The sequence below is a fragment of the Corvus brachyrhynchos genome, unplaced genomic scaffold (assembly GCF_000691975.1).
Source record: "Corvus brachyrhynchos isolate BGI_N302 unplaced genomic scaffold, ASM69197v1 scaffold307, whole genome shotgun sequence".
Classification (NCBI taxonomy): Eukaryota; Metazoa; Chordata; class Aves; order Passeriformes; family Corvidae; genus Corvus; species Corvus brachyrhynchos.
In genome coordinates, this window is record NW_008239288.1 from 2,306,683 (window position 1) to 2,325,394 (window position 18,712).

The 18,712-nt window shown below is 40.2% G+C and overlaps 1 protein-coding gene across 16 annotated transcripts in view; it reads right to left on the reverse strand.

Annotated features, from left to right (window-relative positions):
* CELF2 (CUGBP, Elav-like family member 2) overlaps positions 1-18,712 on the reverse strand; it is a 549,582-nt gene that overhangs the window by 40,343 nt on the left and 490,527 nt on the right. For all 16 annotated transcript variants that reach the window (XM_017740369.1, XM_017740364.1, XM_017740366.1 and 13 more), the window contains 3 exons: positions 14,616-14,774; positions 12,325-12,388; positions 1,634-1,768 (listed from right to left, as the gene is read on the reverse strand). In XM_017740369.1, coding sequence (XP_017595858.1) covers positions 1,634-1,768; positions 12,325-12,388; positions 14,616-14,774 — 358 coding nt within the window. The remainder of the gene's footprint in view (positions 1-1,633; positions 1,769-12,324; positions 12,389-14,615; positions 14,775-18,712) is intronic.

An 18,712-nucleotide genomic window follows, 5' to 3' on the forward strand; every position in this document is an offset into this window, starting at 1 on the left:
TGTGTACATGGCAAAACAAAGTGCGTGACAGGAACATTCTGGTGCCACTTTGCAGCAGAGCAGCAAAGAAAAAAGGGAGTTAATTTCCAGCCCCCCTGCACCACAGTGCAGTGCACTGAGTTGCCCTGAGAAATCTTGTCAGTATGGGTCAAGATATGTTTTGTGTGTCTTGGAAGAACAAGGCTGCTCAAACATTTATCAGCTAAACTGCAGAGATATCACAGAGCATGCATGAAATGCAACATTTCTGCTTCTATAGATGGGTGGCATTTAGACAGGTGTAACATGGAAACACTGACACTGGGAATAGCCTTTTGCAAAGTGTTAAGTCCCAGCACCAGGACAGAGGGAAGAGATTGCTCAAGTTTGAAAGAAATACATCAGCAAGTCAAAATTATTTTCACCCAATCTGCTTCTCAGAGATGTTGCTAATGAACATTATTTTTAGGTAGAGATGAGGCTCATGCCACAAACCAGGAAATTCTGCGCAAACTTAGTATTAGCCAAGCTTCTTTCCATTTAACCTCTGTCTCAAACAAACAATAAAACTGTAATATAATGGGAGCCCTGGACAGCGCTAACACCCAGCACCACACGGTCCCAGTTCTACTGTGCAGTGAAGACTGTTTTCCTTACTGATGAGCTCAAACCATTTGCCATGAATTACTTTTTCATGGGGGATAAATACACACTTAAACAAGATTAAACACAAATGTTCTTTAGTGGTGTCTAAAAATAATATGAATGTTTTTTAGAACAGCAATAAACACACTTTATGATGCAAATAATTACACCCTACAGCCTTTATGTAACAATAAGTGGCCGGATTCACTACTCAGCTACATCACTGTAAACCCAGAGTAACTACACTGAATCAATATTTCTCTCTGTGGATTCTGGTGATCCTGAAGTGTTACCTAAGTCTGAATTTGCCCCAGTTTGTCTCTAAGGTTTTGCAGACATCAGACATGCATGGCTGGAAGTCCACATGGTGGTGATGGAGGTACCTCCACCTCTTATCCTGTCCCTTTTCCCCCCATAAATCTGGCTTCTGTTTAGTGTAATGAAGCCAGAATCTGGCTGTGTATTCCTTGTGCATCTGATATCACTTCTGTAACTGTGTACTCAGGACCAGAAGAAAGCTCAACTGAGATCCAGGAAGAGAAGGAAAAAATAAAAAGGACTTTACAAAAATTCATGAAGGGTAAAGGCAATACGTGCATGTGCTGGGAACCAAGCGTCAGTATCTTGGGGATTAAAAAGAACCACCTCAGCTGATTTTCCTTTGGATGGGAAGAATTTGGTCATGTTCTGAATTTTTTGTGAAAAGTTAATTTTATCTTCAGTTTCCCATGCAAGTGTAATTTTCATGCAGAGTTCTGTAAGATGGGTCTGTTAGGCTTTAATGGCCCCTGAAATGAATCTGGAATGGTGAACATGTCCACATTGGACCACTTAAAAAAGCAGTTATTTGCTTAAAAATAACACCAACAAAAATGTATTCAGCTTTTAAAGGTTCTTCACGATTTACATGAGCACGGAACGTAAGACATAACATGGAATCAGCATTTTAACAACCATCTTCCCCTTGACTCCCATGTTTGTGAGTTGGAAGCAGGCACTCTGCTCTTACCGGGACTTGTGAGGGCTCCCAGAGCACCAGTCGTTGTGGAGAGAGGGTTTGCATTGGTGGTGGTAGCTGAGGTCTGGGCGGCAGCTGCTGCGGCTGCTAAAGTTGCCAAGTTCTGTAACTGTAAAGCGTTCATGCCTATGCGGAGAAGCAATAGGATTAATTAAGACAGGTAATCATCATCATCATAATCATAATCATCAAAAAGTGCTGTTATCAATGATCATGGAGCTTGGGGTGTACCTTGCCAATAAACTCAATTCTTTTCACTCCCAAGACATCTGTAATCTGGAACCACCTCTTACAGTTCCTGAAGAGTATCTCTCATCTCTCTACCTTGGAGTTGAGAGAATTTACCAAAGACACCAGCCTATACTTCAGGAAAATTAAACCTGGTTTGTGCCTCTTCTAAGGGAAGAGTAGAATTAAAAGTCATTTAAACTCTGTGTGAAGCCCAGGCACAATATTATTTCCTGACACAATGGGGGATGTAAAGAAGATAGCTAGCATTTAAAACACATTCAGGACAGGGTCATATAATTGGGATGAATAAAATTTGTTTCCCATGTCTCCTCTGAATATAACTACTAAGGTTACACTGTGCAGTAGCCAGTAATTGTGCTCAATTTCCTTTTGATGGTTAATTTCTAAAAACATGTATGAACTAAGTACATCAAATTAGTATCAGCCTGACCACAGAGCCATCATTGAGATAGGGATTTTCAGGCTGTAGCTCTGGACTATGATATCAAGTCTACTGAGTCATCTGTCACTTCATTATTTTACAAGATGTGGGGGAGATACACTGTCATTTTAGTGAGAGCCTTAAAGAAATGGAGGCATTCAAATAGCAAAGGTTTAATTTAGATGGCAAGCAAAAAAGGACAAACAATAAAGAGGCTTTTGTGAAGTGAAAAAAAGATGATTAAGGAACAGCCAATGGCATAGATTTGCTTAAATCAGAGGGACAGAACTTGGTCTCTCCAGAGGAATTCAAAAGAACATTCCTTTTACCTTGGACTAGATAAAGTACTTGGGAACTGACTCTAAGGTGAAATAGTGCAGTAACAGCTAAAGTGCAGATATAAGATGGGTGCTAGCATTAACCAGACTGGATCCTTCTCAGGATCTCCTGAGTAAGACCAGCTATCCCCAGGAGTGATGTTCAGACTGGGCATTTACACAAGGACGTGAGAAACATGGTTTGGAAGGCAGTGAGAGATCATACTTCAGGTTTGGACATATGAAGGAGCTCTGTGAGGGCTTGAGCCCTCAATAGAGTTGAAAAAGTGCAAAAATGCAAAAGACTAAAAGAGTTTTATTATGTTCTTGTAGTCCTGAAAGTACAAGTACACTCACAAAAGGTTAGGTAGGAAGAGCAATACCTTTTCTAGACTTAATGATAGAGCTGGGAAGACTGCATGAGTGTTGGGGAATACTCAAGAAGAGCTTGAATGCCTAGAAACTTGTCTGATTTTCTCTGAATGTTAGTTTGCTAACAAGAGATATTACTTCTCCCTGCACACTTTGTATCTCAAACAGGGGAGCTTAACAACAACTTAGAGAAAATGAAAACAAGAGAGTTTAAATAAAATACTTGGTAAGTATGTTTAAGAAGAAAAAAATTGCAATGAATGAGATGGTATTTTCTTGGAATTCAGAACTCCTTCAGCAATGGAGAGTGATATTACTTTCAAACACATGTATTGCAGACTCGGGTTAGTACAATCAACAATCTCCATAAAGAGGAATTCATACTGTCACAGCATTAGGCACTGTGAAATGAACCTTGATATAAGCATCTATTTGTGAAAAAAGCCCCAAATTTAAACACGGCATGTTCCAACAGGCAGGTCAGGCCTCAGGTGAGCACCGAATCTGACTGAGGTTCTGATGTTGATGTCTTGGTCAATGCCCAGATTCAGTTCAGATGCTGGCGTTTTTGAAAATGTGACGCAATTACAGTGGTGGGTATTAAGATTTTAGTTGATCCAAGATACACCAATTCATAGCCTGGAGCCAGAACAACACACTTGGAGAAATTACGTGACCAAGAAAGCTCTTTAAGGTTTCTTTTGGAGGCTAAAGACCATCTTAAGGGATAAGGGTTTTCTCAAACACTACCAATCCAAACTATTTTGCAAGACACAGTTCAGGTAGAAATTCAGGTATGCAAACAACATTGTTTTATTTTTTTAAACTACTCATCTGACTTAATTGTTTGCCTTGAGTGTATTTCAAGATTTTGGGGATGAAGAAGACTTAAGCTGGGACCCAACTCTTTGAGAACAAAGCAGTCAGTAGTTCTCAAACTGAAATAGGGAATTAATTTTCATCCTGGCCTGATATTGGTCCTCAATTATCATTTACCTTTGTGTTTCATAAGGAGCATAAGCAATTCAGCAAAGAATACCCAGAAAATATTGCTGGTCTTCACTGAGGCTGTATTTCATGCCGTCTGTAACAAGGACTTGGGAAAGCAGTGGGTTGCTCTCCTCCAGAGGATTGGCTTTCTATCACCCACTCTTTAGTTACTCATCAAAAGGATCAGTCATAACCAGCTTATATTTCCTCTGTGTGGAGGTTTCTTTGGACTTTTAAATGGAATACATGGTAGGATTAAATACTTGTGGTGAATACAGAAGGGTTCTAGAGGAGAGCCTAGGCCAGACAAGGTCAACAGGCAGCAGAGCAAACAACTGCTCTCTGTACTTATGAATCGCCCTTGCACCTCTGTGGATGCAAAACAAATACCATCATTGCCTCATCCCACAAAAACTTTTTTTTTTTTAATAGTGGGACATTTTCTATATAAGCACAGGAGGAACCCATCAATTTGGCAAATGAGTTTCAATGCCCAAAGAAGATGAACGAACAAGAACTTGGTGGTGATGAAGTTGTCTCCCCATTCAGTTTGTTTTACGGTAGAGGTGACTGTAAGACACTGGCCACAAAACAGCCTGCAGATTTTACAGGGTGTCAGCTTGGGTCTCTGCAGGACAAAAAACTGCTGACTGTTGTCACACTTGAGTAAGAGAAGGACAGCAAAGACCCCCACTGAATTGAGCACTCAAATGTGACTGTCAGCAAGAGCTCATGGGACACACTGTCACCCAGCATGCTCTAGAGCCCATTTTGTCAACAGTTTTATCACTTAATATGCATCCTCTTTAGGATCCTCTGTCTGCTCAAATATCTGAAAAATAAGTCCTGTAATCACTGTTTCATGTTCCCCAGGCATTTTACCATTTCTGCTCTTCCCAGAAGATGGTTTCTCCCATCAATTTGTCAGGAGTGTCAACATCCCACTCGCTTGGACAAACTTGGAGGAAGGAAACCAAATGCTCTGAAGTCCAGACCCCAAAAGTACTTTGCTTTCAAATGGGGATTTTTGGTTCAATTGAACCTCAGCTGAGGTACAGTTCTGCAGTTCTGTGGGATGAATCTGCCCTCTCATTCTCTCCCCTTTCACACACTCTCTTCACACATTTCACATCCTACAGTTTTTTCAAAACTCCCAAATCCCGCAACAGAGCTGGACGGCAAATGAATAGATGGATTTTATTTGAAAGTGCTGCTCACTCAGCAAATGCACCTCTCTCTGAAGAAAAATGCAAATTGCTTAACGCTGAGGAACAGCCTCATAGGCAGAGCTGCACATGAAAAATGAAAATCTTCCTGTAGGGAGACAATGTTGGGAATTAAAGGGAAATGATTAAAAACTTCAGAATCACAATACAGTTTGATTCCATTTTTAATAACATGTATTTACCAATGTGCTATCAGCTTGGCAAATATTCAAGATCGCAAGGAAATTCAACTTTCATTTTGTTATTTGGCAGATTAAAAAAACAATTAAATTATGTACAAAACAGATGCACAGTATGCCTTGCTTGAAACTTAAGATTTAAAAAAAAATTATTTATAAGGATAGGGGCATGAAAATTTAATTTAATGTTCACCTTAGGTAATTTTGTGTCTTATTGTTCACAGCAATTACCATAAATCTACATATCAATAAGCGAGAACAGATGTCAGTTGTTACAAGTGCTTGCCAATCAGGCCTGTTAAAAAGTGACAGATGGATGGTGATAGAACATTCTCATAAGGCCTATTAGCACATTCACAGGAAATTTTTGTAGTGCTGCACAGTCACAGATGCAGTTCTGTGAAAACACGGGGAAATTTGAGAGCACGAGATTTACATTTTACAACTTCTTGTGCTGCCTCTGACACAAACTTTCATACAATGAAGTAATTTGCCTCGTTTCAGTCACTTCAGCTTTTCTCCTGTGATAACTGTAAATTTGGAATTATTGGATATTTGTAGAGGAGGGAACGGAGTCACAAGCCGTTCCTGAAGACTTCTTAGGCCTCATCAGCTCTTGGGTTTCTAAAACCATAATATAATCATATTAGGAAATAGCTGAGATTTGCTCACTGAACAAATTCCTAAAAAAGGAAGGCACCAGCTACATTTAGAGGCACCGTATGCATGGAGAGTTTCAAAGTCAGTGGTGATTATCAGAGCCAAATCTGATAGCTCATAAGCAGTTCCCACTGACTTGACTTCCTTTGCTTTGGAAATTTTATCCTTCTCAATTATTATGATTTATTCCATCTGAATTAAATCCTGGCTGCAGCTTAAAAAATGTGGATGAAGGTAAAATTTATCATCCCCAGGCTAAAAAGCAACTATTTGCTAACACTGACATCAGCCATTTTGGATGCTGATGGTAAAATGTGTGGAAAGGTGTGGAGGGTGAGGCTATTCCAGCAATATTCTAAGAATTAAAATAGACAGGAGAGCTAAGTGCTACCTCCATCAATCCATACATATTCTGTGTATACTTTTAGAAAGCTGCTTAGCTGAATGGTGCTTGAGGTACCCTGACCAGTTACTGTTTGATTGAGCAAAGCCCTTAAAACAACTTTTAAGTCCACAGTTGATTCTGCTCTGTTTTTTAAGAGTATGTGCTTAAATCTGACCAGAGGTTCACAGAATCATAGAATGGTTTGAGTTGGAAGGGACCTTAAAGATCACCTAATTCCAATCCCCCTCAAGTCATGTTTTGACTTATGTAGGATTTCAGCCCATTTTCAGGTTATACATGCTCTAAACACATCCTGGCAAGAAGGATGCTTTTGTTAATGGAAACTTCTTCAGTCCTAGTTGGAAGGATTCATCTGATCAAACTTCGTCCAAAAAAAAGTTACTCACTCAGGCTCTTGCTATAGTCAAAGAAGAGAGAGGGGATAACGAAATCATCTGATCCTAAAAGAGAATCATAGAACCATTGACTCATAGAACATTTGAGTTGGAAAGGACCATAAAGACCATCTAGTTCCAACCCCCCTGCTATGGGCAGGGACACTTTCCATTAGTCCAGGTTGCTCCAAGCCCTGTCCAACCTGGCCTTGAACATTTCCAGGGATGGAGCATTCACAGCTCTCTGGGTCAGGGCCTCACCAACCTCACAGGGAAGGACTTCTTCCTAATATACATAATATTTTCCTAATATCCATAAAATAGATTAACCTCAGCCTTGGCAGGATGCATCGTTACCTGGGAGTGACTCCCTCTTCACTGACATTGCAGGGAGATGGGATGCCTGCTTTCCAAACTGCTGGGGTTCAGTTGGATGAATTCCATCCACACAGGGGCCAAGGCAAAAAAAAGCCCCCTCGCCCTCCATTTACTGGTTATGGAAAGCCCACACAGAACTACAGATCTTGTGCCCTGACTTGGCCAAACATCCATGTCATGCACTTTTACCACCTGAATAAGCACGTCTCCCCAGCTGCTTAGCACTGCTTTTTCCTCTCAAGGTGCCTCTCCTTCTCTGAGAAGGAGCAACGTGTGGATTGTGAACAGGCTCACTTGCTGCAAACTCTGTCTCTCCAAAAATGCTAGAGTTGTTTAATTTATTAGTTAAAAGAAGAAGAAAAAAAACTAATTTTGTGTGTTAAAATAACTAGGACTTTCAATGGAATTAGTGTTACAAAAGCTGAATGTTTTTGGTCCCTGAGGTCAGCATTTTCAAAACTAGTAGTTATCTTTAAGAAACAGCTATCTCCCTTGAGCTGGAAACAGTTTCTCAGTGACCTTTACTTTTAATATGATATCCCTAAAGAGGTCATAGCAGGAGAAATCCTCCTTCTGTATGGCTTTGCTGGAATGAAGCCATCCAAGAGTCAGAGGATATAAAGGATCCTTTGGCCAATGCAAAAGTATAGAGCTTTTGTGCAGATGGTCCCGGCTTCCAACTGGTCCCTCCAGATCCAACGAGCCAATCCAACAATTAGACGAAAATATTCAGAAAGCAGAACCTCACAGACTTTCTCTCATCCATCTGCTCCTACAGACTCTGCAACAGGAGGAAATATGGCTTGGGTAGCCGAAGAAGGGTGGAATGGATTGAACAGGGCTCAGAAAAGGCCAGAAGTTCAACCCCAAACACAACCAAACTGTGAGAGAACTTGGACAGGACTGCAAAAAATATATACATTGGAAAAATATTAAAAGTCCCAGCTGCAGAGGGCTTAGGGATCTGAAAGACAAAGAAGAAAAGCCAGACCCATGGCTTCTCCTCCTGTTTAACTTCAGAAAGCAAGGTACACTGTCTATTCAATGAAATTAAGAGAAACCCTTTGTGTCTTTTATAAGTACTGTACATTTTTTTATGTCTTGAATGGTTACACATATGGAAACATTGTTGTATGAACCAATATTTGTTCCTGCCAAAACATTTGACATTAATGGACAATAGAAAATCTTCCTTGACCGTATATTGTTTAAATATTGAAAACATTGAAGTATTTTCTACAATCATCCTAGCAATAGTAAATCTCCTGTTTACACCATCTGTGTAGTAATGCCTGAGCTCTTAAACAGGCAGGTTGGCTCAAATAACTGCAGCCTTTAGGACCTGCTCCAGCACCAGCCAAATTCAATGCAAACATTCAAGCAACATCAATCTCCTTTGAACTAAGCTTCCCAAGCAATTTGTATATATTTGAAGAAGGAAATTTTGTTTGCTTGAAAGGTTGCTAGTGTTTAATGTAGCTTGCATTGTCTTTTACAGTAAGACAACCAAATAACATAATGTAATTCATCTACATTATTGGCCTTCCCCAAAGACAAAGTGCAGGCTGGACACTGAGGCTCGTGAGAGGCATGTGAGAGGAAACATTGCCTTTAAATTAGCATTAGCAGGTATCAGAGGAGGGGAGGAAAAGTGAGGAAGTGCTCACTATGAAATATACCCATAAGGATGGCATGTCCTTGCATGTTTTACACAGGACAATGAAGCAGACTTTGGCAAGGTAGAATTAGTGCCTGTAATCAAGACCAGGGGATTACTGTAATACCAAAGGCACCACTGCCAGCTCTCCCAGCTTTATTACCAGTCTCAACATATTACATTGTTTTCTTTGGCTTGACTCATGAAGTAGAATGATTTCATGAAAATCTCATTTTTCAATAGAAATGAGATAAAACTGAACTGGAGAATTAAGCATGGAACCTTAAATCTTGGAAAGCTAAATGGCAAGCTACAGCTTTTTGTCTCCCAAATTTTAGGATCTCAAATTTTCATTAAACCAGTTTCATGATTTGCTTGGACTTCACACAATGCTGAATATATAGCAGGGCCAGTGGGCTGCTACAGCAAGAACAGTGTTCACTTTTAGACCTGGTGTTGTGTGTTTAACGTCTGTATGTTAGAGAGTTCTTGAGAAAAATTCCCGTTTTTCTTTGGACTGTATTCCCAGCTTACAAAAAACAAACACACAAACGAAGAAACTACAATATTTTTCAATCACAAACGCCTAAAAATCCCACTCCTTTCACCAAAATCCAAGAGCCACTGCTTTTGCAACATAAGAACTACTTTAGCCAGACTGAGGCATGGCATTAGGGAAAGGGAATTTAAAACTCCACACTGAAGAGCAGTGTCTTTGCTCTGCTAGCAAAGAAAATTGCTTTGATTTAAGAAATAATATCACTGAGCATAGGAAATAACTCTTCACATGTGCAGCGGGATGTGTGCTGTGCCTCTTCTGTTCTGTACAGAGACAACACAAGCTTTAGCAGTACAAATAAACACTTGCAGATCCAAAGGGCCCTAATTTTGTTCAAGGGGGTGGCTGTATCAGAAGTCCTAATGTAGCAAACCGTGACTTCATCAAGATTTAAGCACAAAAGAGGCGATAGAGCCCTGACATGGAAGTAAGGGTGGAATTTCAATGGCTCGTGCGGCTTTTGATGAAACTTTTAGTGTCTGAATTACATGGTAAGCACACCCATCGACTTCAAGGATAAAAGTTGCACCCCTCAAACACGAAGTTCAAAGAACTTGAAAGCTGCAATGACGGACCTTCTTTAGCACCTCACTCAATTGTGTCTGGATTTTATTCCTCACTTTGAAATGTTATATTAGTAGGCAAACGATATGCAACATGGAATTACATATTAGATTCTTTTTTGTGAAATGAACCTGTACAGCTTAAGTCAAAAAACTTTAGGCCTTTATAAATGTTCAAAGATAGCTTCAGCTGGTAATGCAAGCTCTTGCTGCAGACACAGGAATACTTTCTATTCCTTCCATAAAACATAATATACAAATTGTTAATATCAGATGCACTGCATGACATAGTACTGCCTGATTTCCAAGGAGAGGATGTGAACTCTCAGTTCTAACAATGAAATAGTGCTTAGTCTTTGGCACTTTCATGTAGAGATGCAGCTTGGAGAACAATTTAGTATCACTAATTTTACCTTGAACATAAAGATTTAAGAGTCACATGTTTTGGGGAAAGATGTAAACTTCAAGCTGTTTTGATAACATGAATGTGAGATATAAAATACATTTTTTTCCAAGAGAGACAGTCAGTCATCAAATTATCCCACAGATGAGTGCATTAGCAATCAAATTTGCAGTTGAAAAAGTATGTCCCTTAAGTAACAATGATGTGCCGCTATGATTTCTTGAGATGACTTTCTTTTTGTCTCAAGACCCTATGATTTTCAGAGAATAAATCACATCCTGGATTGAAAGCCCATCCTGGAAATACTTGACTAAAATCCTTACTTTCAACAGAGTTATTGAAGACAAAGCTGAAACTACACTAACAGCGAGAAATAGGCAACAAAAACGTCTAAGGTGCACATAAGGCGATGAATACCACATTATTTTTCCTCAGTGTCCCAATTCTTTCATTTTGTAGACCTAACCAAATATCAAAACATTAAAACACAATCTTTGAGCTCAAAACCACTTCCAAAACTGCCAAGTATAAAACTGTGCTGAACTACTCTGTTCTGTTTATCATATTAAGATACATTATTTTGATGAAAAAAATGCTAGATTGCAAGTGTAACATAATAGAACCAGCAAGCACTGCCAGCAGGAAGGAAGAAGAGAGAATAATTCAGAGATATTGTCATCTGTAGGCCAATTTATATTGTCAGACAGTAGGTTCACATTATTCTCTGATGTCACTGCAATAATGGCATAATATAATGATTGAGCAAAGAATACCTGTGGGGTATAGCTATACAGTGTGGTATATATATACTTGTTAAAGTGTTTCAGGCTTTATTCAAAGCAGAACCAGAAGCAGCAAAAGACCAAGATTAAAAAAAGAATGAGAAATGGTGCTCATAAAGACTTCTGAATATTTTAGCCCTTGTTTTGTGATGATGAAGCAAGCGTAATGTTGTATTTCATTGATTCAGTGGGCTCATGATTAAAATAAACTAATGTAGCAATTTAGGGGTTTTGTGATTCTTTCTTTTTTTTTTCCTGTAAAAAGAAAAAAAAAACGCTTTTTAACAGTTCCTCACGGCAGGCATAATGTGCATCTGTGCTCTGATTTACTGCACATGCTGCCTTCTCTAGCATCATGTTAAGTTAGGATATCAGCATGGTAGGTCACACAGTGGGAATGACCTTTTGCTAATCACTACACATCAGTTACTACTGGCACACAGCTCATTACTAAGAAACCCTCCAACTAGCTGGCTTTCAAATCCGCTCACACTTTGATTCTCTTTCCCCCTTTTCTTTCTTTCTTTTTTTCCTCCAGACTAAAGATTATACTTTTACATAAAATCTCTGTTGTGCAATTTTGCCAACTAGGGTTCCAAAGTCAAAAAGGCACCCAGTTAATTTTCCGTGATTATAAAAGGAGCCTGAAAATTCATACTGAAGGTAGGCCTGTAATCTTGGGTTTCATTAAAAAGGTCAGAACATTTTTCCTCACCACATATTATTAAAATGTTTGAGGGCTGCCATTAATTTGATTTTTCAGGACACAGAAATCTCACTGGAAATTAGAATGTAATCCTGCTGTTGCTTTCCTGACACTTTTCATAGGGCAGGATACGGCTGCAGGGACTAAGAGCTCTCCTGCAATTTACAATTGGTTACTTTGGCCAAATGGCAGGTGACTAATGCAAGACAAACTGTTTGCACAACCTGGGAGCACTGGGTTTAATTTCAGTTCTGAAAGAGGGGTGAAAGTGTTTCTATTGACGCTGAACCGTGAGCTGTTCCCTGCCAATACATCTGCCACATTTAATACGCAACATGCCCCCCACCCCCTGACAATGCGATTATTAGAGGTACAGAATTCAATAGCTTAAGAATACAAGACATAGCTGGAGCAAAATGAAAGGGCTTTTAACTCACCGGCCATTTGCTGAATGCCGCTGAAGGCACCCAAGTTACTGGAGGAAGTTGCTTGCTGCAGAAGCTGCAAATGAACAACACAACACAGCAATCTATCTAACAGTAATGTAACAAATGAAGATAAAACTAAAATGAGCTATCATTTCACATTTGGAATATTTCTGCTTTCCTTTACATTTATATAGTCTCTTGCTTCTGTCTGCTGTTGGAATGAACATCCCTAGAGTCAATGCTGTAAATCCATATTAATGTCTAATCTCTATTAAGAAACACAGAGACACAAGGGAAACTCAATAACATGGCTGCTTTAAAACAATTAATCAATTTATTCTTTTTAACAACCAGGTGTTAAATCTATTTAAACCAACATAGTGTGACTAATTACAACCCTCTGTAGTCTAGTAGTTACCATAACTCATCTCTGTCAATCATGGTCCATTCCTCCCCACCCCTGTGAATTCAGTTTTTTCTTTATTATCTTTATGAATCAAGCACACAGATATTCATTAGACTGGTATTTATATATATAGCAATTTAGCCTATCTCAGTATTAATTAGCCTACCTCAGTACTAACATATATTTTTAATTGCTGGGTAAATTGCTGTTTATATCACTATACCAAAGCATTGTATGCACGCAAATGATGTTATTTATACATACACAATACATATATATGGGCACATGTATTTCATAGACTCCTAGAACGGTTTGGGTTGGAAGAGATCTTAAGGATCATCCACTTCCAACTCCCAGGTCACAGCAAGGACACCTTCCACTAGACCAGGTTGCTCAAAGCCCCATCCAGCTTGGCCTTGAACAGTTCCAGGGATGGAGCAGCCTCAGCTTCTCTGGATGACCTGTACCACCCTCATAGGAAACAATTTCTTCTGAGCATCTAATCTAAACCTGCCGTCTCTCAGTTTAAAATAATTATCCCTTGTCCTGTCACTAAATGCTCCTGTAAAAAGGCCCTCTCTAGCTTTCTCGGAGGCCCCCTTCAGGTATGGAAAACTCTAAGGTCCCAGAGGCTTCTCTTTTCCAGGCTGAACAGCTTCAACTCTTTCATCTCTCTCTCCATAGTGGAGGTGCTTCAGCCCTCTGATCACCTTTGTGGCATCCTCTGGATTCACTCGAACATGTCCATGTTTTTCCTGTACTGGAGGCTCCAGAGCTGGATCCAGCACTGCAGGTGGGGTCTCACCAGAGCAGAGCAGAGGGACAGAACCTCCTCCCTTGACCTGCCGCCCACGGTGCTGGGGATGCAGCCCAGGACATGTTTGGCTTTCTGGGCTGGAAGTGCACATTGACAAGTCATGTTAAGCTTCTCATCCACCAACACTTCCAAGTTCTCCTCAGGGCTGCTCTCGATTCATTCTCTTGTGCTTTGGATTGCCCTGATCCAGGGTCAGGACCTTGCACTTGGCCTTGCACTTCGTGAGGTTCTATTTGTCTTACTTGGAACCATGAGGAACCCCCAAGTTATCCAAAAGCTCCTCAACCAGACACCTCTGAACTCCAGAGCCACAAAAGGCAGTGGCTCCCTCTCAGCTGCGATGAAGGGGAGCCTCTCTTGGCCATCCAGGGCCTAAGACACGTGGCTGTGGATTTCAGATTTTCCAGCAGGGACAGCAGCTACCAGCTTCTCATCTTACAAATGGACCAAGGAAAATACCATTTTAAATTTATGGCTTTTCCCAGCCACCTTCACTTTCTGTGTGAGGGGATATGAACCATGCATGTTTAGCATTGACAGGACCACGTATTAAAGCAAAAGCCATTTCCAAATGAAAATGTGGAAATTTGCTGATTGAACCACAATATTCTAGCTTAGAGGCCGCACCATATGGATATAGCCCCCACAGTATTCAGTTGCCTATCTGTCCTCCCCTAAGGAAGAACTTAAATTTTATTCCAGCTGTAAAAACCAGACTAACATTCAAAACCCCCCATTAAAACTAATGGAATCAAATTTTATTTATGGCAGAGGGGTTGGAACTAGATGATCTTTAAGGTCCCTTCTAACCCAAGCCTTTCTATGAATCTATGATTTGTTTTGCAGCAAAAGGATACTTTAAATATTTGCCTTTGACAGCACGGGCACATCTTCAAAAGCTTATTCAGATTCTATTCTTTGTTATTTATTTTTAGGCCACATGATAAACACACCCAGAAGAAGACACACTGTGTTTCCTGGACAATTTAGCAGTGCAGGGAGTTTACTAGAACTGATTTACCATGGTCCTAAAATAACTACAGTATAATACAGCCACCGCCTCTGAAGTGAACTTACAGCTAGATATTGTGGTGTGAGTCCTCCAAGACCTGTGAGGTTTCCCCAAGTGGCAGTATTGAGCTGTTGCATCTGCTGAGCCAACTGCTGCTGCAAACGCCGCTGCTCCTTGTCCTTTTGGGTGTCAGCAAACTTCACCACGATTGGCGAAGAGCAGCCCTGTGGTTGGACAGATCGGGAAAGACAGAAGGGTTAAATCACACCAGGTCACCCTCACCTTGTGAGCTCAGCCATGTCCTGTAGGGCCACTGGCACTGGCACTGGCACAATGACATCGCTCACCCTCTCTTTGTGACTGGCATGTGTAGGACCACAAGGACTAAGATTTTCATGTTCTTAGGAAAAGAGGCTATGGAGAAATTATTGATTCCCCAGCTCTTTTTATAAAGCACCTTTCCTCAGGCTCTCTTTTCCTTCCAGCTATCAAAATTGCTGCCAGAGACAGCAAAGCGTACCAGTCCTCTTTAATTAAGCTTCACAGCTGATGAGATGGACGTGATGCTTTGTCTGCAGTCTGTTTTCGAGGCATCGCCAAAGGGAGAGGTGTCCAACCTCTGCGCTGCCAGGGACCACACAGCCAACACCGCCCTGCCACTGCGGTCTGGCTGTGCCGTCACGCTCGGTGCAGCTGGCGTGTGCCCCCTAAATAGACTGGGAGCAGCAGATTTACCTCAGCGCCCACCATCAGCGAGGCACCGGCCCTGTTCACACCAAGGACTCCCGGTCAATTCACCCACCTGCGGTCCGCTCCCAGGCACGCTTTGTATCAAGCACCCTTGAGATGTGAACAAAGGGCAGGATGCAGACCGAAAGGGACTAGTTCTGGCGATGGCAGCCCATTCCTGATTGCCACCATTTCTTCTATTGCTTCTATCAGCCTCTTGTTACATGGTATGGCAAGGCTGTAAGATGCCTTAGGAAATAGGGAAGCTGTAGAAAGAGCTAGAGGTCTGGTCTGCAGCCTACTCCTCACCCATGGCTGAGGGACCCTTGGGAAGAAGTTGAAGGTCACAGACCAATGGACTTTTGAGGTAAACTGGAATTTCCTTAGGACTTCAAATTGGCCATTCCTGGGCAAAGTCACTGAGAGAATGAGACGTGATTACGAAAGATGTCTCTGTTGATTTCTCTCTGTTTCTTTTCCCTGCTAAGAAATGTTTCATATTTTAACCTTTCAAGTCTTCATTTTTTTCAGATCAAGAAAGAAAACTATATACTGCAATGATGCAGTTCTTCAAATTAATTCAAGCATTTTGTGAGTCATTGGAACTGTCAATCCATTTCATACTGCTTTTCAACTTCACAGCATCCAATGAATAACTTCCCTTGCCATGCTTTGTTATACTAATTTCTTGTCTAACTTCAATCTGAACACAATGGCAGGAGTGATAAGTGACTCAAGTCCAAGAAACACAGCAGTGCTCTAGCCAGAGTGTATAGCGTGGGATGCAGAGCAGGGTTATACTTCACCTACTCTTCCCATGGCTGCTCTCACAACACTCTGAACATCTTCAGAAAAGTTCCTGTCCTCAATTATTTACAAAAAGCAGCCATGTACCTTTTCTCTGAAGAACCTCACACCAGGACAAGTGATAAAAATATTCACAATCATCAGATGAAATGATGAAATAAACCACAATAATAATAACAATAACAACAATAATAATAATATCTCATATAAAGATCTCCCATCAACACTGTTCCTTTAGAATTATCTTAGAAAATCATCACTTGTGGTTTATTATTCCACATCAAATTCTTTTCCTGTGTGTTTCATTGTAAAAATGTCTTTCAGTGTTTCAGTGAGGAAGAAAGAAGATACATAACACTCCAGCAATCAAATAAAGATTATGAAGGAGTCAGCTTGTTACACAATTACCTCTCTCTAGTGATTTTTATACTAATATTAAAAATAAGATCATTAAGAAAAAAAGAAGAAAGAAAAAGGAGCCAGGGGGTAGAGGATGTGAGAGAGATTTTTCTGGTTTTGCTAATAAAAAAAAAAGGAAGCTCTTTCTATCTAATACGGGGTTTGGTAACACTGGGCTAAGAACAACTGGAACTTACTGCCTTCTGCCTGGATGTACAAGAGAATCAAGTCTATTTCCAAAGAAACAGAAATGAGTATCAAAGGAAGAAATATTATATGGTTATTCCAGTTTTCAGTTCAGTAGTTCAGCATTCAACACTACAGCTGACATATTTATGAATGCTTAAATGTCAGTAAATTGTATAAAAACAATATCTCTGCAATTTATGAATCTATAATTCATTTTTTCACCGCCTGCTCTATATTTCATCACTTCATCATTTCCAAGAAAGCAAACATTCTGAAGACTGAGATTATATCTAGCAAGTGGCTCTATATGAGAAAAGGGTTGTTATTGCTGCGTCAAATTTACTCTATGATAACAAATTAGTATCTTCGACTGGTGCTGCATTTGATTGGCTTAAACAAACAAAAAAAAGAACTCCATAGAAAAGAAACGGAAGAGCAAACACTTTAGAGCAGCAATTATATTTTAAAAATCAGTTGATTTAACCAGGTCAGTAAGTCAGGTGGAAAGAGCAGTAAAAGAATGCATTATTCTAAGAGATGTGTTCATCTGGACTTAACATCCCCATTGCTCTTTCTTAGCCCTCTTTGAGAATTCATCTTGGTCAATGACACATGCTAAAGAACTGAAAATAATAAAATAGGAAAAAAAATCTGTAGTAATTGGGTTGCAATGCAATTGTGTACTACATATCTTCCCCTAAGCCCACTTTTGTTTGCAAAAGAGCAAGAAGCCAAAGTGTCCAAGGATGACTGTTTCAGGCTGAGGGTTGACATGTAACACTAGTCAACCCAATTTAACTTTTCACTAGAAGAGTATTGGCAAACGTGAGCAAATGGGGGTTTTTTTGCCTACAGGGTGTTTTCTGTATTATGCACTTCCATTTTCTAGCTTGAGGGGAAGCTTCCAGCACACATACAAGGTGCATCTGCCTTCCTCATTCAATGGCTTCATATTTCCATGCCATTCAGTGCCATTTTCTCCCCAACAGCTGGTGCTGCCTTCATATTTTTCTGTGTGTTGTTGGGTTGAGTCCCTCCTCCATGGAGCGGGAGGTTGTATGGCTTCTTTCCAAGAAGGGACTCAGCCTGAGCTCAACTGACGCAAAGACCCAGATGTTCAAAGTGCGAAATATTTGGAATTGCTTTGCCACTTTGGGGATCTCATTGATGATGTCTGTAAAGGTGTTGAGAAGGATTCTGATCCAAGGGTAACTATTCTACAGAACTAATCTCATTAAGAGTATCCCGTCAAAATGCAGCCCCTTTTGGAGTGCCACATAAAACAGAAGAGTGGGAGAATTGTCTGGGAGGTGTTATGTCTTTATTTTACCATCTTAAAGGCATCATTCGGAAGTAGAGCTGTGTAAAATTCATTTTGCTAGACAGAAAAATACATTAAAACACATGGAAAATATAGGTAAAACACAGTATTACCAATAAACATTTCCTTTTTACTTGGAATCAAACCCAGCAAAACATACAGATCGGAATTAATGGAGCAGTGCATGGCAGACAAATTACTACAGGTATTATTCCAGAGACTCAAAGAGGCAGTTTTTTCACAATAAACTGTCAGACTGCATAGACTGTATAACAGCAGCTTTCTAGTAAAGATAATTTCATTTATTCTCATCTCATTGGCAGATTCTCAACTAAAACTGTATACCCAGGGTCTAAAAATGCATTGCACTGAAAAGAAAACACATTGATTATAAAAGAAGCTCAACCAAATTCAAACGTGATGTTTGGAAAGACAATAGCTTTGCAATGCTGATATCATTACTTGTACTATACAGGAAACAGTTAGTGACATTTTCATGCACTGGCTTGAATTTTATCTTCTCCTCCTCCTTGTTCTCTGTCCACCCTCCCACCCCTGGTCTCCCCCCTTGGCTCGTTACACAAAGCAGCTCAACGACATGACGCAATAATGATTGTTTAGCACCCAGCATGCTTTGGGAGACTAGAGCATTGCAAAGGAAAATCACTGAGAGAAAAAAAAAAAAAAAATTGAAAGGTCCTGGGGGAAAAAGAAAAT